The sequence below is a fragment of the Anopheles bellator genome, chromosome 2, assembly GCF_943735745.2.
Source record: "Anopheles bellator chromosome 2, idAnoBellAS_SP24_06.2, whole genome shotgun sequence".
NCBI lineage: Eukaryota > Metazoa > Arthropoda > Insecta > Diptera > Culicidae > Anopheles > Anopheles bellator.
Genome location: NC_071286.1, coordinates 31,775,324 through 31,799,394, shown reverse-complemented (window position 1 = coordinate 31,799,394; position 24,071 = coordinate 31,775,324). Strand labels below are relative to the sequence as shown.

At 50.4% G+C, this 24,071-nt stretch overlaps 3 protein-coding genes across 3 annotated transcripts; 2 read left to right on the top strand and 1 right to left on the bottom strand.

The window, feature by feature from the left end:
- Window positions 1-573: 573 nt before the first annotated feature.
- On the top strand, window positions 574-16,629 carry LOC131207381 (uncharacterized). The gene is made up of 3 exons (XM_058199993.1): window positions 574-633; window positions 13,899-15,629; window positions 15,699-16,629. Exons 1-3 carry the CDS (start codon window positions 574-576, stop codon window positions 16,248-16,250), a joined length of 2,343 nt encoding a protein of 780 aa, XP_058055976.1. The 3' UTR covers window positions 16,251-16,629.
- Window positions 16,630-19,474: 2,845 nt separating this feature from the next.
- On the bottom strand, window positions 19,475-20,052 carry LOC131210842 (LYR motif-containing protein 5A). Its single transcript, XM_058204139.1, has 2 exons — window positions 19,750-20,052; window positions 19,475-19,684 (listed from the first exon to the last, which is right to left on the bottom strand). Exons 1-2 carry the CDS (start codon window positions 19,789-19,791, stop codon window positions 19,475-19,477), a joined length of 252 nt encoding a protein of 83 aa, XP_058060122.1. The 5' UTR covers window positions 19,792-20,052.
- Window positions 20,053-20,144: 92 nt separating this feature from the next.
- LOC131209689 (zinc finger protein 287-like) lies at window positions 20,145-21,960 on the top strand. Its single transcript, XM_058202811.1, has 3 exons — window positions 20,145-20,834; window positions 20,935-21,085; window positions 21,221-21,960. Exons 1-3 carry the CDS (start codon window positions 20,827-20,829, stop codon window positions 21,809-21,811), a joined length of 750 nt encoding a protein of 249 aa, XP_058058794.1. The 5' UTR covers window positions 20,145-20,826; the 3' UTR covers window positions 21,812-21,960.
- The last annotated feature ends 2,111 nt before the right edge of the window (window positions 21,961-24,071 follow it).

The window sequence follows — 24,071 nt, the reverse complement described above, 5'->3', positions numbered from 1 at the left end:
GAGTGAACGAGCGAACGAGCGAACGAGCGAACGAGCGAACGAAAGAGGAGACCATTCGCCGGGGTCCAATCGCATCTTTAATTTTGCTAACGTTTTTTTCTCCACGATCCTGTGTTCTTCCCTTCTTTCCCCTCGTACGTCCGCGTGTGTATGTTTGTGTCCGTCCGTTGGCGCTTATCACGCCAAAGAGTAGTGTGTGCAGTGGCAAAAATTTGAGCTCGCTCTTTTGGCGGCCACACTTCAAACGATCGCCAAACAGTCGCAAATTTAAACACTCCACCGGAACCGGGCTAGCCAAATGAGGCCGTCGGATCAGGTGCCCGCCGCTACTACTGACCACCGCCTACCGGAAGCAGCCGGCTGCCTTGCGCGATATCGAAAACAGTCAAACAAAACAATTACGGAATAAACAACAATCGTCGAGCTAATCGAATCACCACCCTCCCCCCAACGCACACCGCGTACGCGTGTGGGGTAGCACCCGGAACCCGGAGCACAGCAATAGGAAGAGGGCCAACAGGGGGACGGTGAAGAGGGCAGAGTTTTTAAAGTAGCAACAATTCGCGGATCACCATGTACGAACTCGACGACATCAGCACCGGATTCCACGACGTTCTGCTGAACAAGTACAACGTAAGTAGACACATTTCCCAATAAACTGAGCGAAGCAGTTTCTCTGTGCTCTGTATGTGGGCACGGGAGGGGAAAGAATGTGTCATCAAGTTCGCAACCCTCGCCCCCCTGCGATAAACAGTAAAAAACAAACAGCGCCGGCGAATCCGCCGGCAGATGTTCCGCGCGCCGGAACACGCGTGTTCGACGCGGAACCCTCGTGCCATTGCTATGGCAACCCGCGTTCGAACCAGTCTCCTTCGGGGCATCTGTTCCGTGTTGCGTTTCCGTCGATTGCCGTACTTTCGCGTTGCCTTTTTAACCCATTTATGTTTGACTTTTTTTTTGACAATTTACGATACGCTAATCAGAAAGAAATTTTTTTTTTTCCTGTGCCGTTCTGGATGGGGATTGTGGGCCGAGTGTGACTAACATGCGGTGGAAACGATACGCGAGATCGCGGAAAGTTTTCCCACCCTAAAGCGGTCATTGGTCGGATCAACAGAAATCTTCCACCGACATGTGGGGGGCCCGCGAAGTTCAAGGCCAAAGCGCCGGCCGGGATTGGTGGTGGTGTGTTAGTTGCGTGTGTGCTGCTTTGTTTGTGGCCCCGCTGGGCGGCCCTCCCTGCGCCACGTGGTTGTTCGCAGCCGGTTCGCACCGGCGCGGCCCCGTCCATTGCGCGCGCCTTTAATGAACCATCATCAAATTCATCATTAGTGAGGCGGCGGCGGCGTCCTCACAACGATGAGAGGATCAGCGCGATCCTTCCACCCGGTTGCCCATGGCAACAGAAGAGTGGGGAGAGTTGGGATGAACGAAAAAAAACTCCGTGGCTCCCCCACCACCATCGGTGGTCGGTGCACAGGAAGTTTCGCGCGCAAATGCGTAGCGAAGACGGAGCGGCGACGAAGAAGTGGCGCACAAAGAAAGAGCTGATGATTATCGTGTTGTGTGCCTTTTGCGATCTGCGCCTATCCGCCGGTCGCCAGTTCCTCCCATCCGTTCGTGGTGGGTTTACTGTGTTCGCTGCGGACTTTAAATCGATCACCATTCCACCACCCCCACCGCGCGCGGGGAGTCACCGAAAGCAAGTCAAGTTCTTGCGTGTGATGCGCGTAGCACATGGTCGTGGTTAAAGGCTTCCAAATCTTTCCGTTGCAAACCAACCTGCACGGACACGGCAAACCCTTGGGAATGCGGCGTCCGACCGGAGCGAAGAGTGCGCACAATCGGTGTAATTGTTTTCTTCCCGTCCCACAAATTGTGGTGGCCGTGGGCAAAAATCGGAGAAGGGCGCTGCTGGTTCTTTGCGCGGAACCACAAGGACATCCGTCTCGTTGTGGTAGAACAGCAGCAGCACCAGCAGTATCCACACGATCCCGGGTCCGATTTGGTCGCCAACTTCAAGGATGGACCTTTTTTAGCTCGGCAATTTCCAAGGCCAGGACTCCGTGGTGGACGATCGCGCACTTACTTTGCACAGTGCTCCGGCGAGTGCATTCCCAGGATTCAGTGGGATAACCCAAGTGACCATACTGTAAACAATTCTGTGCGTCAAAAAAGTGTTTGACACTTTTGTGGTTTGGTTAAATCTTTTTATTTCTCACTGCTTTTGCTTTATAAAACGTTGTTCACTTTACACTGAATGCCAACGTTGCGATATACGAAGAGTACAACCTCTTGCATCTGAATTAATATTGTTCTTGATCCGAACCAATCTCAGCCTACTGAGGCCTAACTATGTATGGTCGAGACCCTTTCTGCTAGGCTCAGCATGCTGAGCCCAGTGTTTATAGCAGCACGTCAGAAGGCGTCGTTACAGTGTTTATACCAAAACACACCGTTTCGAGTTTTTTTCTCAGAGCAGAGCTCACACTGATGCATTTCTTCACTTGAGATTCATACACTATTAGGCCACTTTTAGCTGGCACTGCATCCACCGCAGAAGAATAAAGAAAGTTTTTTTCGAGAAAGAATTTCCTATATTTTTTGGCCACAGTAGTAGGATCGGTAGGCGACGAATTTACAAATATCCACCAATTGACGTACAATTGTCATTCGGTCGTAACTGAGCCGTGTTAAAATCACCAACTTCATACTCCAACGGTCATCGTTCGCTTGGGTCTCCATCGTGGGTAACCTTTTGTCCTTTTCCGGTTTCTTCGACGCCCGAAGTCCACGTTTTTCAAAAACTAGGTCAGCGCTGCATACAGGAACCGCTGTGCATCCTCCATGCCAGAGTGGAAACCCGGGGCGAAACCACGCAATGCATAGGCAAAGTAGGCAAAGGGCAAAAAGACACAAACCCTCTCCGACGAAAGCCGCGAGCAGCGGATTTGGAACCGGGCGAATAGAGACAATCTCCGTTCCACGTTTCGGTTCTTGAATGGAGTTTTTGGTCGGTTAACAGAATGTGGAAGTCTCACTCACTCACTTTCCTCATCTACCACTCGGCAGAGTGGTGGCCGGCGGCAGCAACAACAATAAAAAAAAACACACAGGAACGAGCGCATCCTTTTTCGAACGGAACATATTTCCCGGGACGGGCTTACCCGACGACAACATTCCAAGCGTCCCCGTCGTCGTCGTCCCCCGTGGTTCTCGTGCAGCCAGAATGGGTGAATGTTTTTATTTTTTAAATCCCTTCATTCCCTCCAGTCAATGGGTCTTGTTGGTTGCCTCTCTTCCCTCGCTGGTCCCGGTGCTGCCGGGATCTTCGGCGGGAAAAATTAGGAAATCGCTTCTCTAAGGTCAGTTCTCGTCGGGAACGCTTCGTGCAATCGGTCCCATGCGTGTGCTCTCTGGTGGTCTCTCCTCGCTGTCCCTGGGAATCAGGGGCGAAAAGAAGGGAGAAACACCACCACCAGGGGAGAGGGGAGGGTCGACCAGATTTTTCTTCGAACCGATCGTAAAACGGCGACCGTAGGTTCGGGTCGGCTTCTCCGGGAGGTGCCTTTTAAATATTCCATTCCTCGTTCGCATCGCGCATATCGATTGCAAATCACACCGAAAGCATTAACCGGCGGCGCCCCATCATGGTCTGTGTGCCTTGGGTTGTAAAAGTAAAAGTGAGCCCAAATGCAAATCGATAGAGAAACACAGCACATAGTAGGAAGGTTTGGTTGCCTGCCAAAAAAAAAGTGTCCTTTAACATGCTGACGATCCCATATTCCGTTAGTTTCTCGGGCGCCGGGCGCTTCAGCTGACACTTTTATGCTCGCTATTTGTTTATGATGTCCTAAAAGTCACCAGACGGTTCTCGGGGACCTTCATTTGCCGATGGCCACAATTTGTGTTTTCAAAAGTCCCACAGTATTAATAAAGTAATCGGATTTTCCAAAACCCGTCCCGTGAAAAGTCCATCCATTCTTTTGAAAGCGGTTCCTTTTCAGTTCCCTGCCAACATGTGGCCAGCGGCGACCAGAACTTTTCGTCACACATACACACAGTAGTAACATGAGCTCATGAAACATTCAGCACACACTTGAACTTTGTGTGTTTCATGTTTTCAAGTTCACGGCCCATCGAAGAGAGCGACCACGGCCGTGACTGTCATGTTCGTTTTTACGCTTTTCCGTTTACGGCCATTCTGTCTTTTGAAGCCACCGGAGTGGAATAATGTGCGGGCGCCGTGGTCGGTCGGTCCCCACTCACCCCCCGGGGGGTGGCCTAGGATTCGGGGGGAGCTCCCCACGCGGTCCGCGAACGGGTTTGTGAAGAAGCCCGCCAAAAAATAGATCTTCAGTTTCGAACCCGAAGACGGGGGCGCGGAAAATCTCCGACTTCGGAAGACTCTGATCGTATCGTAAGATTTGAATAAATGGTCTGTTTTCCCCCGCATCGCGGTTGTTGACTTGTTTGTGGGGAGCGGTGGGGCCACCATACGGTTTATGGCTTTTCTGATTTACATATTTTTCACAATTCACCGATTTTGGCTCTCCAGCTTGTAGTTGTGCCGAAGGGGTCGTCGACGTTGTACTGTTGTTGATGGACTGTGTGTGGTGAATATAGCAAACCCTCGTTCATCGAAGCCGATCGAAACCTCTCTGTGTGTGGTGCTTGTGGTCTGCGGCATATAAAATTACGAGGATATGCAATACGATATTTTTCTATCGCCATTTTTTGCCCTTTTCGGTCAAAAACTGTTCGCCCTTCTCGATCTGCCGTTCCCCGGAAGACGGGGGTGAGTGTTCTATTCCACGCCTTTCGAATGGGGGGTCCGGAGCTTTCCCCAAAACATAAAACCTTCCACCGGTTGTTGGTGGTGTGGGGTCAGTGGCAAGTGTTGTATTTTTGATGGAAAAACCGAACCACACCGCGTTCGATCTGACCCGACCTCTGGTCTGGAATTGTTTTTAGGCTTTTCGTTTGTTCACAATTTCTTGGGACCGAATGCACTTCTTGCCGAGCCGAGCAGTGAGACGCGGTGAGAAATATGCTGCTCTTTGTTTCTGTGCTGTGTTCCAGTGCTGCGGTGTCCAGCATGATGTTGGCGAGTGTGTTCGGTTTATGCTTCACAGAGCGCAATGCTTTTCGAACCACAACGAAACGAACGGGGCATAAAAAAGACCACCACGCTCAGAAACAACAACAAAAAACCATCTCCAAGAAAAGAGTAAAAGAGTCAAGAAAGCAAAGAAAAAGAGGACAGAAAGATAGAAACAACTTAAGGGCGGCGGCAGACCACAGAAACAGAACGGATCGAGTAAGGCGAGAACCACACGACGGCCCAGAGCGCGGAGCCGAAGAGAATTGAGAAGGCAAGAACGACTGAAAGACCCACACCACTGAAGGGTTTGCAACAGAAACATTAAAAAGCTTAGTTGGGACCTCGGGATGCCAGCAGAGCAGAGCGGCGGCGGCGGCGGGCGTGTTGGCATAGGACCGGAGTGGACCGAGGAAGGGAATGCCGAGAACGAGAGAGAGAGAGAGAGAGAGAGAGGGAGATGGGATGGACGGATTTTATGCTTTCCGCCAACAACCGGATGATGGTGACCAAGACAGAGAGAGACCGAGAGAGAGAAGGATTGGAGCGGTACGATGATCGTGCTCCTGGGGGGGGCCAGAGGGGAAGCGTGGTGTTGTCCATGGTTCAGCCACCAACCAGGCCTCTTCTCCGCCACCCGGGTCGCTCCGGGGTTCGGTTCGGGGTCCGTGTGAAATATTTTCCTTCTAGCGGCGCGGTCACAGGGTGGTTCTTTCGCCTCGCCTTTTGCAAGATGATGACCCGACCCAACCCCGGCTGGGCGAGAGTGGGAGCAGCCCACTGGCGCGCTCGTCATCCCTACCCCCACCCGTCTTCGTGCCCCAGAGGAACCGGTTTTCGGTCGGATCGGGCCGAAGAAGATCTTCTCGCGATCCGTCCGCAGAGCTTGGCGCTGTGCCGTTCTGTTGGTGCTTTTAGGAGCTTGGCCCACTTGGTCCACTCTTCCCGTCGCTCTGGATGATGCGCTGGTCCGTACTCCCGGAAGATACGCGATCAATCTGAGGCTGATCTGTGCGATTGACCGACGACTTGGGCGTTGGTGCGGGATGATGTGGGCTGTTCTCCAAACCCACCCTCGTCAGACGGCGATCGTGGGACGTTCACCTAGCGACATCTATGTGTGAAGTCTCTCTCTCTCTCGATGTGTGGTGGCGAGTCCTGGAAGAACTGCGGATTTTCCCAGGCTCTTTCCCAGGGATCAGCCTTCGTGTTGCGGACACTACCTGGACCGCTGCAAGTGTGATTATTGGCGCTTTTACTTTCCTTGGTCAGATCTGGGACCTGGGTACAAGAAGAAGGCTCTGTGTGCGCTGGTGCCAAATCATGTTAGGGTCAGCCCAAGAATTAGGGGCTGGAACAATTGGACGAATTGGTTTTGTGTCTCATCTTCGGCCGCTTCACACTTTTGTTTATGACTTTTATTGTTTTATGGCCACCAATTTTCGTGCAAACTCATGCAAGAGGCTGGTGCACCTTTTTCTGTTTTCGTTATGCTTGGGCGGGATTCGAGAGGGATTTTTTTCCACCACATCCTTTCCAAATCGACCATAACATGCTCTCGGAGGAGACGTGCCCGGGAATGGGCACGTAGCAAAACTACTTAGCCCAAGGACCGAGAATAATTCATCGTAACGGAGAGGAACAATTTGGCATCGTACCAAATTCGTAAACCATTTATGTTGTGTTCCATTTTTTTTTCCATTTTTTGTTTTTGTTCCATTCAACACTTTTTTACAACAGCCTAGACACCAGTGTTCGGGAGCATATTATACCGCATTTTGGCGAAATTATTCAGTTTATTTATTTTCCCTATTGAAGTTATAACGCCACATTGGATTAATGCTTACTGGCTTAAAGCTATCTTTCCGTAATGGAGCCAGTGGTTAAATCAGGGGCCAGATCAGGGATTCTTCGAGCTTTTGAAGTGTTGGACTTTTTGTTCTCCCAGCAAAGGGTCAACCATTTCATTAAATTTTTGTGGGAACTTCCACAGCTTTTTGAGTTTAAAATTATCGCAGAACTGGCCTCGATGTAGACGTGTTTAACATTCCAGATCTGGTAGTGAATTGAAGTCAGATTTGACGTTTTTTTTAAGATCCTTTTTTGGGATTAACGGGTCGACGCAACACTGGCAAATAATTAATTCTACATTCGTGCTGTTGTTTCAGCTAATGAGGTTCCACTGTAGGCATTTTTGGTCCGAGAATATTTTGGATATTTCGACAGTTTCGAAAAAGAATTCGTCTTTTGCGAGGTACCAGGCACCCAGGCGCCACTCTCGGTAGCGCCAGGCCCTTTGACTTCCAGGCTTCTCACCACCCGACCGTGGCTTAGAGATGATGGGCGTGCATTTGTGTCCCCATTTTAAGACTTCTCTCGATTGATCGTTGTTTTTTTTTTCACCCGTACGCCGGGTTGAACCAGAAAGAGCGAGTGCGAGTCCTACAGCAGAACCCCGCGATCAGGTGTGGTTGTCCCTTGCCGCCAAGGGTGTGTTGGAACGTGCGTCGTACACTGGAACACGTCGTTTATTTTGTTCTCCGACACCTCCTGCACCCCGACCCGACCCGGGTCCGGTCCGGGTTTTAGTTTCATTCGAAGGCCCCCCAAAGGGTGGGTGTTTTGTTTGGTGTGAAATGCTAAATGCATATTCATACACCGGTGCTGACGGGGGCAATGACGGTGGTGCATCCTCCTCCGGTCCCACTGATACAATCTCTGGACAAACAAATCGAGAGACAGACAGAGAGAGAGAGAGAGAGCGAGAGTCAGCGGCAGGTGAAACCGTATGCTTTTGGAACGAATTTTATACGCACGCCGGTAAGTGATCGCGGGGAGACCACCAAGCTACCGAAGCATGTCAAAGAAGAGGGGTTGTGAGGCTCAACCGACCAGCCGGCTTGTCGGCCGGCCCGGCAACCACGTGCCACCACAAAAGAGGATGCAGAATTGAATTTAAAATAAGAAGAAAAAAAGCAACGTTAAATTATCCACGTGTCGCGCCAGCATAACCCAGCAACAACAACAACAACAACAGACGGCCACACCACCGGAGGTTGTGTCGGGAAAGAAACACATGCCGCTCCGCATTCTAACACAACATGCACATAGAACAGTGAACAGAGAGTCCGCGCGCGAGAGACCCAGAGTTGAAAGCGAACGGAAACCGCCGGTGCATAGGAATATCCTTTCGTTCGTTCGGCCACCCGGAGGACACTCCTGGGCGCCTGGTACTTCCCGGAAGTGAAAATACTTCCACCGAACGCATACGGACCACTTTTGAACGGCTACTTCCACCGGAAGTTGCTGGCTACAGACATCGGCCACATGTTATTTTGATTGGTTTCGGGGTGTCGTTACCGTTCTTTTCGCAACACAACAATCTGGCCCGACCGGCTCGGCCAGAACCCGGAAAGGAGGCGGCATCCCATCTCCGGGTAAGAATGGAACACGGAAAACACGTTGCTTCTGGCGCGCGCGGCATTTATCGATCGATGAAGCGAGACAGAGTGGGGCCAGTGCCCCGTTTCCGGGTCGCTCTGTCTCGCTCTTGACGGGGTTGGATTTTGCGCGGTTGCGCTGACTGGAAGTTTTGTTGGGGCACAGCTCTCTCTCTCTCTCTCCAGCCGGCCAACCGCCGGAGGGTTTGTGCTGGTGAAAAATTTTGAATGGAAATTTATCGCATCGCGGGTTCGAAAATTTTGATTAAAAATGCACACAGTCTCCAGCGCGCGGTGATTCAAGATGGCTTTTAAGCGAACTTTTTAAGGCAAAGTAATGGGAGCCCATAGGAACCGGGGATTCACTGTGTTGATTTTAAAGCGGATGATGATGCGGTGGTGGTGGCCGGGGCGAGAGAGAATCCTTGGCCAAGTCTGCGCATGTGACCATCGTGGGGTGTGTTTGTGTCTGTTGTGTGGGTCCCATTGCCGCCGCCCTCCACGGAGTGGTGCGCGCCTGGCACCGGCACGGAAAATCAGCGCGCCAAAGGAACGTGCCGCCGGCCCGGTTTTTTGTGTTTGTTTTCAGCCTCCCCCCAGGAAAGGCGCTCCCCACTCACGCGAGAAGGGCCGCCACCGAAAGGCTCCGTGTTGGAGCCGTGAAATCGAAAGTGTTCAACCTTGGCACGTCCTGCGGCGAAGACCCGGGGCGGTTCAGGGGGCCCCCAACATCGACGATGACTAATGTGTCTTCCTGCCGGTTCCGGGGCCCAGAGCATGGGGATGGGCGGACGGGCGGGATCGGATCATGCGCAGATCCGTTCGCCGGTGGTCGGCTTTTGCCCGGCAAAATTCATTGCCATCACACACATATACACGCCTCATCCCCCACCCTTCCTCTCCCCACAAACAAGCGCACCGATAAATCCGTTTATCTGGTGGTTCTTGGTTTGGGGAGACCAGCACCACCGAAGCCGGAGCACCGAAAGGACGAAGGACACACGGCCAAGGACATACCAAGCGCGCCGATTTCCCGCGTGTTTTCTGCATGTGGAGGAGGCGCATGGTGCCGGAGCGTGCGGCGCGATGGGGAGATTAGACCTCCAGCCGGGCGGTTTGTTGGATTCATTTGTCACGGAGAAGACCCTGGGGTGTGGCAGGCAGGGCTGTGGAGGTCGTGAGGGCCGATGGCCTAAAGTAATTGGACATTTTAAATTGCATTCCGTGCGTCGATTGCAGAGCCGCCGCCACCGCCGCCAGAGTAATGCGATTAGCACCGGAGACGAGCTCCTGAAATCGAGCAGCCCTTTAAGGTGTGCGTTTCGGCCTCTGGTGCTGGGAAAGAATTCTCGAAACTCCTTTTTCTCCACAATCGCTGCTCGGTTTCCTTTCCCCCCGAGGGCCGCGCCCGCCATGATTAATGGTTTTCCCGGAAAAATTCCCACCAAAAAGACAATCGGTTCCTCCGTGGCCGACGTTCCTGGTGCTGGTGTTGTTGTTGAGTGTGTTCCGGATTCCCTCTGATGGCTTTTCCCTCTCCTCTTTCTTGGCAAACCAAAGTTCCCACAAGAGATACGCACGAGAGACCCACGAAGAGGGGGGAGGCCAACCAGGCGTGTGATGATCGACGGTGTAATTGTCGAATGAGCAACAAAAGTGTTGTGACGATTCGACGGGAAGTAAACTCCCCTGTTTTCCCGAGTTTCCCTTTGAAGACAGACCCCAGAGGCACACATAAAAACAGGGCGGCCCGTCTAGACATTCCAGAAACTGTATTGATCCCTCTTGCGATCCTCGGAATCGTCAATTCAGAACACGAACCAACAAAGCCAAGCCGTGCGCTGTTGGAAGCGATCACGACGCGCCTGCATTTGAGTGCGCGGCAGATGCTGTTGCAGGGAAGTGCGTCGACGCAGTTCCCTGTCGTCGCTACACTCGACTACGAGCACGTGCCGGGTGGAGCAAGTGCACGGCAAAAGGATCGCCGAACGGAAGAAGAAGCAGACCTGTGAGGAGCCGTACACATCTGCCGGCCGGCCGACGTACAATATTTTAGCAGCATGTATCGATCGGCGGCGGTTGTGTTGTTGTTAGTTTGCCAACCATATGCGCGACCGACTTGAAGAACGCATGGGGATCGCCTTTCGTGGAGTGAAGGTTCGAAGAAACTCCGAAGAAACTCTCAGCCAAAGGCTTTCTTTTTGCGCACCGGAAAAGCATTAGACTGTGGAGCACAAGGCAACCCGCTTGTGGGGAGTTTAAAGGGAAGCTAAATTATTATTAGATTTCCCTCAGATTATTGACCGCTCTCTGGAGCACTCTGCCGACGACGACGACGACGGAAGTGGGGCGATGTTATATTCTAATTTGAACCCGGCGTCCCGGAGTCTCCGCCGCTTCCCGCCGTCGTTGGGTTCCGGACGTGGCAGATCAAATTATTAATATCGATCGCCGATTTTCTTGGTGCCATCACACAGATACCACTATGAGATGTGACACTCGCGGGAGAAGGGGATCCCGTGTGTCCCGTTAGTGCGCTAATCGAATCTAGGTGTGTGTGTGTGGGTGTGTTCCCGCCGCGGGTGTAATGACCGCGCAGTGTTTGGCGCGCTTTTCGTGCAAACCGCGCGCGCGACTCCAAAACATTACTTGCCCCATTTGGTCTCCACACCGCACCAAGACACACGGAAGCGGGAGCCGGTTTGTTGTGTTTTGATCTGGCAACAGCAACTGGAGCCCCGTCGAGATGAGATATGCAAACAGCAACAACAAACCCCCCAGCGGGGAGAGATTTGAGTCCGCAACCGCGGTCGCAGTTTCAGTGTGTCTTGATTGGCCTCGACGATAATCAGCAAGAGAGAGAGCAGAACGTATCCCCCCAACCGGCCGAATCTCCATCCTGACACGTTGCCGCAGGACCTCGCTGATGAGCGACGACGAGACGGACGGACTCTCTTTCACTCCCCCGGTGTAGTGGCCATAAATAATTTTGGCGCGAAATTGTTTGCGCGAGAAAGCACCGCGCGATTCCGATGCTGTGCGCGAGTGAAAGCGGTGGTGAAGGAAAAGAGGGTCACTTGAGACACCACCCCCCCCAACATGATACCGCGGGACTTTGTTGCGTAAACACGCACAGCCAGCATATTTCTGGGTTCATGTTTCCATTTTTAACGCGATTATTTTTTGGCGCCGCATGAGCAACTTTCAGCATCCGCCGAACCTGCCGAGTAGTGTCCAGTTGACAATCGCCAGCCATACCACTTAATGATGACCGTCTCTCTCCCTCTCTCGAGTGGATGACGTAAGATTGGCGCGAAACTTTTGGCGCGAAAATATTATCGAAGACAGGTTCGTTCGCGCGCGCTCGATCTTGTGATCGCACATAACTTCTACGGGGCGAAGTCTACCGTTGTCTGGGTATGTGGTTTCCACTGTCAACAGATGGCACCAGATTGATTTCAACTCGATTCGATTAGATGACCATCCGGTGATAAGGTAATCAAACGGCGGGCCAGACATCCCGTTCAGTGTTATGGCTTCAAGTTTCGCGCCAAATTGACATTTTTGTTTACGTTTATGGTTGCTTTTTTTCACGTAAAATCCCCAGGTCCGGCCGACTGATTTGTGCGGAGTGAGCCTAGGTCCGAAGGACTTCACTTTTTCGTATGGAGTTCGAAACGATGGTGACGGCCGGGTCCTGAACCAGTTACTGCAAATCGTTGATAGTATTTTTTCACACACCAAATATTAGTCTAGAGACCCTTAGTCGCATCCAAGGAGCGATGGGGAGCGAGTGATGGTTGCGCCAGTATCACTTCTAACCGAAAGTTCGCCAAAAGTTTCGCGCCCAATCGGCGGGAATCGCTTTGTTGGGGGCCGCCTCCTTCGATGGGGATCCGCGTGTTGCACGTTTGTTTATGTTGCATTCCGTTAGAACGGGGGTGGTTGGGAGGATGAGAGCCGCCGCCCGATGTCAACACACGAACGCGCACCGGACTCTCTCGCGCGACGTCCGATGAGCAAGAAAATAGATGTTTTTGGAGGAAACAAAAAAAAAGGAACTATCCAACGCCCCCGCCCGCCCGTTCCTCTATTATTGATGTTGTTTGTCGGGGAGGGTGCCCGCCCTGCGCGCCGCCCGGTGGAGCCTACCTCTTGCTCTTACCCTTTAGCCGGCAACGGGAGAGAGTGTGAGGTCCACGTTGCCGGGGGGGCCTTATCGCTCCCAGGCTGCCCCTTCTCAGCGGCGACGATGCAACGCAACATGATGCTCTCTCGCCCCGAATCATGGAACGCTAAAAAGAGCGCACCAGTGTTCAGTGCGAGCGAGCACCGCTTTTGGCGCGACTGTACTTTCCCGAGCGCGCTTCTCCTGCCCTGCGCCGACTCGCCTGCTTATGTGTGCGTGTGTATGTTGGGCACACAACGAAGGAACCGGGAATGGGATAAGCGACGATGACCAATCAGCAACCCCTCGGTCGGCTCTTGGGTAGGGTTTCGGCGGCGTCGGCTCCGTGGGGTGCGCGGGGTACCGTGAGTTGCCAGCCGGCCGGCCGGCCGGTCTTTTTTCGAGTGCCCGCGCGCGTTTCCTTTTCCTACCCTTTGTGAGCAGCCGTCCCTTTCCGGCAGCTGCCGTCGTCGTCGTTCGCTTTCGCTCGACGGTTGCTTTGCTCCGTCGCAGCAGAGGGGCGCTCGAAAGAGGGTGAAAAACGATCCAGCACAGCACAACAACGAGGGTTTCGATTTTCGACCCTCTCTGTCTGGCGCACGGGCGGCCCACTCTCTCCGTCACGCTCTATGCGTCAGAACATTTGGCGCGGTTTGCGCTGCGTGATGATGATGATGATGTGCGTTGTGCCCGCTCTCTTTTGAGCAGAACTGTACTTTTCCGACGGGAACACACACTCTTCGATTCGCTTTGGGATACTTGCGTGCCACCCTTCCGCGGTAGGGTCGGGAGCGTGAAAATAATGGCCTGGCTACGCGGGACCAGAAGCAACATCATGCGGTGCGAGGGGTGCAAGTTGTGAGCATCGCGCCGTTGTGTGAGAACCAACTTTTATGCTGCGCAGGGTTGCATCGAACCCTTGCTCCATGCCATGCAATTTTGTTGCGTATGAGTCGCAGGCACGAGAAAAAGGATCCATGTGTGGTCCGGAAGAACCATTTGCGCATGTTCCCCGATTTATTTCGTTTTTCAAAATTCCGTAACACCCAGAATCCGTTAAACTCGTTTCGTCCTCATTGAGCCAATTAGCGATTCCAAGAAGCTTTCAACGTATCCAGTTTCCAGAGGCTCGTTCGATTATCTTGAGTAAACACTAACGGTGGAACATTCTCACATTTCCCATTGGCAGATGTCGACGGCCCCGATTTCGGACTTGTACATTACCGATTCGATGCAGGACATGCTCGATATCGACATCAAGTCGGAGGTGGCGACCGTGGTTGGCGGAGTGAACGAGTTCTCGTTGCTGCTTAACCACGACCTGATGCCCCAGCTGGAGTTGGACTCCAACTCCCTCGACGGTGGGGACAGCTTCCTGAGCAGTGCGCTCACGACTGCCAGCGATCTGTACGCGGACGTTGGGAACTGCGCCAACCCGAATTACGTCATGCCGCTGGCCTCGTCCTCCGTTTCGCTATCGACCACCAGCAGCAACACACTGTCCACGTCGTCCTCGATGAGTGCGCTGGTGGCGGCCCAGTCGCTGCTCAAGTCCCCGAAACAGACACACTCCCTGAACCTCAACATGCTCGCCCATGGCACGGAGCGCGACCCGACCCTGCCAAGCCCGAAGGAGCGCAAAAGCCACCTAACCTTCTCGCCCAGCACGGTCAAGGTCCCGTTGATGCACGACGCCCGGAAGCTATCGAATCTGACGCAAATCACACGAGTAGCCGGTGGCGGCGGCACCGCCACGACAAAGGTGCCGTACACGGCGCCGTCGACTCCGGCGGACAGCGTTCGTAAGGATCTGAGCACACAGATGGCGCTCAAGGAGGAGAAGATTGTCGTCCGCACCGGGATGGCGATCAAGGCGGAGCCGCAGGAGCCGAAGGGGCACGGTGAAGCAATGGCAGCGAAGAAGGTGTCCACCACCGGCCTGGGAGTGGGGCTCGGGAAAGGCAACACCATCAAGCTGGCCGCCGGTATCGGGGGACTCACGTTCGCCAACAGTGTGCAGTTCAAGAATCTGAAGAGCGTGCAAAAGATCACCAGCATCGGTTCACTGAAACGCTCCGGCAGCCCGCAGCCGGCCGGCAACGGGTCCGCGAGCCCGAAGCTGTACAACCAAAGCCTAATCATCCACCAGGGTGGCAAACCGTCGCCCGGTGCGGTTGCTAGCAGCGGAATGCTATCCCCACGCTCGCCGACGACGACGACGGCGCGGCAAAGCCACAAACAAAAGTTGGCCTTGTTGATCGGCAAGGGTGCAAGCGAATTTCCCAAACCGGCCTACTCATACTCCTGCCTAATCGCGATGGCCCTAAAGAACTCCCGCTCCGGCTCGTTGCCCGTGTCGGAGATCTACAGCTTCATGTGCCAGCACTTTCCCTACTTCAAGACGGCGCCCAACGGCTGGAAGAACTCGGTGCGTCACAATCTGTCGCTGAACAAGTGTTTCGAGAAAATCGAGAAACCCGCCAAGAACGGAGGCGTGCGGAAGGGCTGCCTGTGGGCGATGAATCCGATCAAGATCTCCAAGATGGACGAGGAGGTGCAGAAGTGGTCGCGCAAAGACCCGCTCGCCATCCGCAAAGCGATGGTGCATCCGGAGCATCTGGAGGCGCTCGAGAGGGGCGAGATGAAGCACGGTTCGACCAGCGACGACGATCTCGACCCGGAGGAGGACCTGGAGAGTGACGGCGGACCGTCCGACGTTGACGCCGAGGAGGTGGACGAGGAAGTCGGCGACCCGGAGGACGCGGAGGACGAAGAGGACGAAGAGGACGAGGTGGTGGAGCTCGAGCAACCGGACCACGACATCATCGATGTCGATGCCGAAAGCTTCATCATCAACACGCCGGAATCGCTGATCGATGGCGACGATGAGACGGGCGAACCGTTAGATTTCGATATCGAGGTAAGATAGCCGGGGATTAGCTGGCCAAGGTCGTCTAGTGTGCTGATTGGTGCACTTCCACACTTTCAGGTGCCCGATTTCTACGAAAACATCAACGTCGATTCGAAGGACGGCTCACTGGCGATGGAGCTGACCCAACAGGACCTGCTGACGTTGGAAGATGAGGACGAATCGCTGTACATTAACCAATCGCACCTACAGCAGCAACCGCAGCTGGTGCACAGGTTGCCTCAGCAACAGCAAATCGTGCGTCAGGCGCAAATCGTCACGCAACATCGGCAGCAGCAACATCAACCGCCTGCCAAGCGAGCACGACTCGACGTCAGCTACACACATGCTCCCGCCCACAAGACTACCCTAGTCAGCAGTGGTGGAAACGGCGTGGTGAACATCTTGGCGACCCGTCAACCGACGATGGCGACAACGGCTACGTTGCACAGCGCCAACAGTAAAACCATTACGATCGCGAATGGAGGCACCGCAAGCGTTGGAGCGCTCAACTTTCAGCAACACTTTCAGCAGATGCAACTCACAACACAGCAACAGCAGCAGTTACTACGGCAACAGCAACTAAACGGCAACCGTAGGAAGATGCCCGTCGTCTCGCGGTTGGTTCAGTAGCTTTTTTCAGCTATACCGCCGCCGGCCCCTAGCTCACACTAGTAACTCGACACAGCCAACAATGGCCAGTTGAGTGCGAGATAGCTGGTGGGAGTTGTTCAGAGCCATGTTTGATGCAATGTTTAGACACTTCATTGTGGAATTTTCTATTACATATTCGCTGTGTGGTACCCTTTTTTATCTTCTCCATGTTATGTCTATTCATTTATTTTGTTGAAATTCCATTCCATATTTGGTGCACACATTTTTCAATCCTCATCCGAGATCCAAATACCGGTAGACTACGGAGTACCACTGATAGTGGCAAACCGATCGAATACAAACAGAATTTTTTCGTTCTTTGTGACGTTATATTTCGTTCAGAAATAAATGACTACAAAGAATCGCGCAAAACCTGTGTTTGCCGCAAGGCGATAGAAATCATGTCAATTCTTGAAATTGGTTCCAACGAACCACACCGTTCGTGGGTTATACCAAATTTGTCCCTACCTGATTACTTTAAGATCGCTTCTCTTGCGGGACATTGGTAGTGCTCGAAAGGATGTTTGCTTTTGTGAAGTTTCTTAAGACAATCGTAGTGTGGAGACATGCCAATGGTACTCCAACCGTGTGTTACACTGCCACCGATTTCGTTGTGGCTTCGATGATTTCGAAGCACAGCGGAAGAACCAGTTGGTTGGTCACAAAATTATACAACTTTCGATTGGGGCTCCTCAGACGTTCTGCGTGCACAAAGCGATCTTGTTGGGAGCAATTTTGCAAAGTCAGAGAAGGATTGTGTAGCTCCGGCACTCATATTGTAAATATGTAATCTTTATAAAGTAAGGCGTTCGGTAAGGTTAACAGCGCAGATAACCGTAGAAGCATGTGAACAAAAACAATGAATGCGACTGAAGGTGAAACATCAATATAATTTTACAAAAACATTCACACAAACAGTTAACAGAAACTAAATTATCTAACAACAATAGCCTTGATATACTTTAGTGAGTGAAATTCTTGCGTTGGCCAAGATGTTGCGTTCCGTCAGTGGAACGCCACTGCTTTGCCAACCGTTTTTCTAAACCACACTTCCTCGGCGCGCGAGAAGACAGTGTTCCGTCTCTCAGTGCAGCGGAAACAGAAAAGGAAAAAACATAACAGACCACACTTACCTGATAACAATTTGCGTACAATCGTGTTTCACAAACACGTTTCAATTTGTTGTTATTGTTTACGAAAGCTAAACTGAAAGCGAATATAGTACCTTTTTTACATTTTATGAGATAATATTCCTCAGAAACAAAAACGAAAACAAATCAATGCCAGTGCAGTATTCGTCGTGTTTGTAAAGAGATGCGGCAAGAACTAAGAGCAATTTACCGAACAGACAGGAACTGTTGGTCGGAAGGGCCGGAAAGGGCTGTTGTTTTAGGATCACGATCCTTCCTGTCCATTTCATATACCAAGCTAAGGCGACCGTACTTAGTGCGAAATGGAGTGCGAATGATCGTAGCACAGCAAAGGCCCGTTTAACCTGATATTCGTTGGAAGTCCGGGACAGAGAGAGAACCCAGGGGATCTCTTTAGAGGAAAAAAGGAATCAATTTTGTTAACTTAAGCAAAAAACAATCCGTCAGTACAAAGTCGTGCGAGCGAGAGCAGCAGCAAACAACGACACCCAATGACAGCACTAAAACAGTTTGAAAGGACTCTTAAAACACCCAATGAAACGATTCGTGTGTTGAGTGTTTCCAAAAGTTCTTTGCAATGGATGCTTTATTCTTTATTTTTTATCTCATTTTGAGCTTTATACTATTGTTGTTCAACCCTTCAAAACGCACGCGAAGTTTTGTTTGGCATATTATTTCCATCTCAAAGTATTTTTCTTCGAAAAGTACAACAATTACTTCGTTGCGATACGTTTAGGCTAAGCTCGTTGTGGAATGTACAGTGTACACAACGAACAACCGACAGGCCCCGGAAGCCGCATCAGATGATAGTCTCTGGAGACGACTGATCACATCAGATCGCTAACCATCCCAACTACGAGAATACGAAAATTGTAGCTTTCGAATGAAACATCTTAAGGCAATTAATAATCGAGATTCGCACGTATTTATTGGTAAGAATTAGGTTGCCGCAGTAGACGGGTATGAGTAACTACGCGTCTACGAACTATAGCCGCGGAAGTGTCCGTAAGAACGTTGTGTGATGTAAATGGGGGGGAATGTACAGACTCTAGGGTTCCGCATTCGGCCGAGGCGTGAAGCGTAAAGCTAGAGAACGCAGAAAACCTATGAACTGTAATGTACAATATACTTATTATAAGTAAGGTAAAGAGAGAAGGTATGGATTTGCTTTCGAGGCAAATTTTAAATTTTTGTATCAAAAATAATGCAGAGATATAAAAAAAATCATAAAAGGACAAAACATTGACAGAACAAAAAAAGAATAAAAAATACTATGAAAAGGAAGAAAAACTGTGTCGTTATTTTTCATTATGGTAATGTCACATGAATATTCACATTCAGATCTATTAATTATCACATAAAGTCCATTGCGAAGTGGATGCGTTGTTTATTTTCAGGGGAATTTCCCAAACTTATACAATTTAATTTCTAGCAAAATCGAATCAAACGAATCAAAATCGAATTCTTCCCAACTTTGTACACGCCATAACATGAAGACAGAAAACAAAAACTTGTTTTGATAACCGATTTCCTGTATCCTTTTTGAATTTCAAAAGAGCAATAGGTGCTGTCACATCAGCCAAATGAAATCTTTCACACTGTGAAACATCGTGAAATCATTCATCTGATTTAGTAAATCCCAAATGACTTCGGAAATGACTTTGCAAATGACAAATGAAGACAGAAAACAAAAACTTGTTTTGATAACCGATTTTCTTTATCCTTTTTGAATTTAAAATGAGCAACAATTTACAACAGTCAATTGAAACCTTTCACACTGATGAAACGGCGTGAAATCTTTCATCTGATCACATCCGTGAAGGTCGGCCAAAGTTCACTGCTGGCAAGCCGCAACAAATGCCAATCGATCGAATTTACTGTAAAACGATTTCTATTTCATTTTAAACTTAATTTAACATAATTATGCCCACTTCTAATAGGACGCCGCATCATGCAACACGCTTATCGGCGCGATAGGTCATCGCCAAATCGCCCTCTAAGGTTGTTTCTTATCGGAGGCCGTCGGTTGGGCATTCGGGGTTCAGAAATCGTTCATGGTTCGTCGTAGTACCTTCGCTTCATGGCTCGATACTTCCGCACACTATAAAGCGCTTCAATTTCCTTCACGACATACTCTCCCAGGTCGATAGCCTTCTGTATTTTTGCCGGATCGTTTTCGGTGCTCTGCCGTTTGAAGGCGTTGTAACAGCGCTGACGAAACTTCTCTGGTCCACCAGGATACTCGCGCCCCATGTACTGCAGCTGCAAGAGGAATTAACACATTCAATCGACCACGGAAAATAGCCGACACATTCGACACCGTTTACCCGTTTGTAGAGATCCAAAACACGTCTCCGATGGTCCGCCATCGCATGGCCAGAGGGGCAGAGAGATTTGCGCAAACCGCGGACACAAAACGTAAACTTATTCTCCGTCCAAGGACTGGACTGTCAAAAAATGCCACTTCTCGCGAATTCACAAGCCGCGGATATAAACGTATAAACAGTCTCAGCTCCGCCAGGGAGCTGTCAGTCAGTCGCGATTTCGCTCGTGCTCTACGCAGCCGGTTAACAACAAATGTTAACAAAGTTTCACAAAGTGGTTAATAACAAACGGTTAACTATGTGTAATCCCGATAAAGTTGTGCAAACGTGACCAGCACTCCGGGCTCAGGAATATCTCGCTCGCCAGGTTATCCGGTGTAAGAGGGGAGCGGCCGTCATCCGCCAACAGCTCCGCTCTCTCTCGCTGGAACCGCGGGCAGTAGAACACGTCATGTTCCGCTGACTCCGCGACCCCCGCGCACCAGGTACAGTCACGGGATCCTGCGAACTCCTTTCCGTGCAGGTACACTCGGAAGAAGCCGTGGCTCGAGAGCACCTGGAACAGGTGGAAGTGAACACGTCCATTCTTCCTGCTGATGCAGCGCGTGACTTCCGGGATGACTCGGCGGACCAACCGCTGATACCGGCTGGCATCTGGCCTCAGACCTTCGGCCGTCCACTGCCCCTGCCAATGGCAGAAGGTGCGCAAGGGCATCGCATCCAGAGGAGGATCTTCCGTTGACTGCCCAATCGATGGCCAACTTCGCCCGATGCAGCGTTCGTCCTTTTGCAGCATCAGTACGATGGACGGCATGCTGGCGAGAACCGTGGCCACACTGCAGGAAACACTGCGCTGCCGACGGTTGCTTTGGACCTCGGGGCCCAAAGGCTCAGCTGATTACAGCGGCCAGCATGTGTTAGTGCGAGGGCCGGCTTGTTGTTAAACAAAGCAACTGTGTGTGGAAAGCAAAACATCTGACACAACGGCCCCAAGGGCTTTGGCATACACAGCAGTTGGTTTGTTAACTTACGACACAACGCTACGCAGTGAGCGTTTTATCGCAGCTCGGCCACACTTAGATGGAACTGTGAGTAGTAATTTATCGTGCCAAAGCCGTGACACATCCGATATTATTGCTGCTAATCACCCGTGATTAGCAGAATTAATTAATAATTATTAATCATCAGCCCTGCCGAAGGACCCACGTCCTACTGTCGTTTCTGCTTGGGCAAAGACGATCTTCGGGGCCTTTTTGGGGACGACAAAACGGCCAACAGTAGATCCGCCGTCGACGTGGACGCGCTGGTGGAAAAGATTTACGAATGCACTAACATCAAGGTACGGCGAAAAAAAAACAATTCAAGTACAACTGGCAAACTGGTGACAATGCACCGCAACACGGGTTCACCTTGGGGCGACGTGCGGTTGCGGCGTTTTGTTTTCGTTGCCTCTTTAATTCTGGCTTATTTTTAGCTCTGTCCCTCCGCGGACGATCCTTGTGCCATCTGTCGCCAGTGCTTGCAGGCGGTGGAAGAGTTTTACCATTTCCGAACCCGCAGCAAGCAGGTAAATGATCTCATCAAAGTAACAGCCGTGGTAACCGCTAGCAACGAGACTAAAAGCACGGCAAAACGCCAATCACAGGCTGCACTCGGTATGCGGCGGTCAACCGTGCCCAACGAGAAGATGTCGAAGGTAAACACGAAGCTCCTTCACCGTTGCCGATACTGTCCAAAGTCCTTTCGCGGACAGGACGCCCTTACGGAGCACTGCAAGCGGGCGCATGTTGCCAATCGGCAGCACCACTGTCCCAACTGTATGGCGCAGTTTCAGCATGCGCCCTCGTTGGCGCGACACGTGCGCAATCGAAGCTGTTACGGATTTAACAAGTATCGGTGCCGGGTGTGTAGCGAAAGCTTTACCGATCGGCTCAGCTGGGCCGAGCATATACAGGTGCACGCGAAGGACTTTCCGCACCAATGCCCCGACTGTTGGTCACAGTTTAAGCACAAAGCCACTTTGCGCCGTCATGCCAACACTGTTCATCTGTTGGTGAAATCCTGACCGGTGCCACTACTAGTACCTTTGAACCAAAAACCCTTAACTTCGATTGCGTGGCTAATTTATTAAGAAAAGAATTTAGAAAGAGTTGACACAATAGTTAAAACTGAGCGAAGAAGCGATCGAATAAAGAAATAAAGCAGTCGAATAAATTTTACCTATTTTGGAAAGAGAATTTTAAAACAATTGTGCAATATTACTTGTTGACTAATATCATAGTAATGAATACGTTACCCTTCTTATTCTCGACCACAACAATGGCCGGATTAAGAAACAAAAGCATATTTTATCGTTGGCTTCGACAATTTTGATTCACACAAAACCTTTGTACAGGTAATGTTTTAAATATGATAAAACAAAAACAACATACAACTTTGGTCAATATTTTTTCACATATTCGTTTTATTAATTTCACTCATATATTATCGAAAGTATCAACTCCAGTTCCGGCGATCGTTTCTCATGTATAGTTTTGCATGCTGTTCGATGAGTTACATCGATGTTCGTTCCCTTAAAACCAATCGAATCGGATCGTGAACCGCTCGAAAGAAAGTAAGCCCGTAAGTAGCTAAAACATCGCTAAGAAACCCGATCGTTTCGGTTCAGTTTGCGTCATTCTATCACTCCTTCCCGTGAACGTTAGGATTAAAAATATGCTTCCTCTTGACCCCGACGATCCGTTACCACCAATTTACACTTGCACTTCTTTACAATCTTTGTGATCTTGGTAATGGGAACAGTTATGCCCACCGTCCACTAGCCCGTTCAATAAATTGCACAGTTTCAGACCGAACAGAAGAAGGTAAATAAATTCTCAGTTGGATTCATATTAAAATTGAAAGTGCATCAATCGCCGAACTTAATGGTGTGATTTTGCATTACATTTTTGGTAATTTATCTTAAACCTATACTATCAGGCAAATAGTTTTTTTCATTTGGGTTTTGCGACTAGATGGTTGTATCTCTCGAATGAGCACAATCAAATGAATGTACAAACATAAGCTTCTAAAGTTCCGCATCAAGTGGCTCCCTAGCGCCACTACTCTGCGGCTTCTGTAATTAACTTCTTTTCTTACTCAAACATATTACAATTGTTGGAACCACGCACAAGGGCCGGTTATGGCCCTTTTGCTTGCTGACGGATCAGTTACTCCGTTTCATTAAGCCCGTAGCAACACTTGGGGGATCGGGATGGGTATATGAAAACTGTGCGAATGTTTTGTGTCTCTTTCGAAATGTGTAATGTAATTACGTTATGCTCTAATGGTACTGCAGATGATCACGAGACAGGCACATACATATTCATTCATCGGTACACTAGCCCAATCACACGCCGTGGCGTTACCGTGGCACACTACCGTTCGCCAGGTTCTTCATCGTTTCAAATGGTAGTTTAATTTTCATCATCCTTCGGGTCGTTTTGATAGCACGAAAGAGCTGCTACTAGTTGATAAATATATATTTTGCTTTTACTCTATCTTTTTCTCCCATCCGCGATCGCACGTCGCTAGATTTGTGGCTCTGCTTAAAAGAATGCATGGTTCTGCAATAGACTCAGTGAAGAAATAGTTAGTCATCTTGGACTTAAGGACGACCATGGCATCGAACAACTGGCTTATATGCAATAAATAAATTATGTCCACCTCGTACAGTACACTTCTTTGCTTCATTGATCTGACGCCGTTTTGTGCAAGTCGTCTGCACACTTCGGTTATAGTATTCGATACAGCGGCACTACTTGCCGATGAATGGTGTGCTCAACACCCTCAGAAAGAATAGTGAAAACAACAAACGAAAGAAGAGAGGAACGTTTAACGTGCTTTACGATTAAGCTTAGTGTGGTCTGCCTTACATAAGATCTTCGCCCTACCGTCTACTGGTCTGGTGCCAATAATAAGAATAATTTTAATAAATATTAAATCGGAATTTTCTGAAACCCGCATCGTCAAAAGGTTAAATCTGTTGTTCGCATGGCTTTTTGTATGTACAGTGTATTGGACAATCGCTAGGTTTTATTAGTGTGTGCCATAGTGCACACAGTAATGAAGAACAAAAAAACAAAACAAATATACCGGCTCCATCCACAGTGGAAAAAAGCAAAAACACGGCACATATGGTTCTGGAGCGGCTTCGAACGCTGGAACGGTTGCTGTTCCAGACTGCTGATGAGGATGAAAAAAAAATCAGTTAGCTCAGAGGATGGCCGTGATTGGGAAACCTTGGTTGCTGACCCGCCCGGGGTTAGAACATTAAATGCTGTGCG

What these genes read in the sequence shown, in the direction of transcription:
- LOC131210842 (XM_058204139.1), bottom strand. Translation starts at nt 19,791, where the DNA reads ATGGCGGACCATCGGAGACGTGTTTTGGATCTCTACAAACGG. An exon ending in TTTTGGATCTCTACAAACGG is followed by an intron (nt 19,685 to 19,749) that starts GTAAACGGTGTC and finishes TTCCTCTTGCAG; the next exon opens with CTGCAGTACATGGGGCGCGA.
- LOC131209689 (XM_058202811.1), top strand. An exon ending in ACGAATGCACTAACATCAAG is followed by an intron (nt 21,086 to 21,220) that starts GTACGGCGAAAA and finishes GCTTATTTTTAG; the next exon opens with CTCTGTCCCTCCGCGGACGA.
- LOC131207381 (XM_058199993.1), top strand. Translation starts at nt 574, where the DNA reads ATGTACGAACTCGACGACATCAGCACCGGATTCCACGACGTTCTGCTG. An exon ending in TTCTGCTGAACAAGTACAAC is followed by an intron (nt 634 to 13,898) that starts GTAAGTAGACAC and finishes TCCCATTGGCAG; the next exon opens with ATGTCGACGGCCCCGATTTC. An exon ending in CGTTAGATTTCGATATCGAG is followed by an intron (nt 15,630 to 15,698) that starts GTAAGATAGCCG and finishes CCACACTTTCAG; the next exon opens with GTGCCCGATTTCTACGAAAA.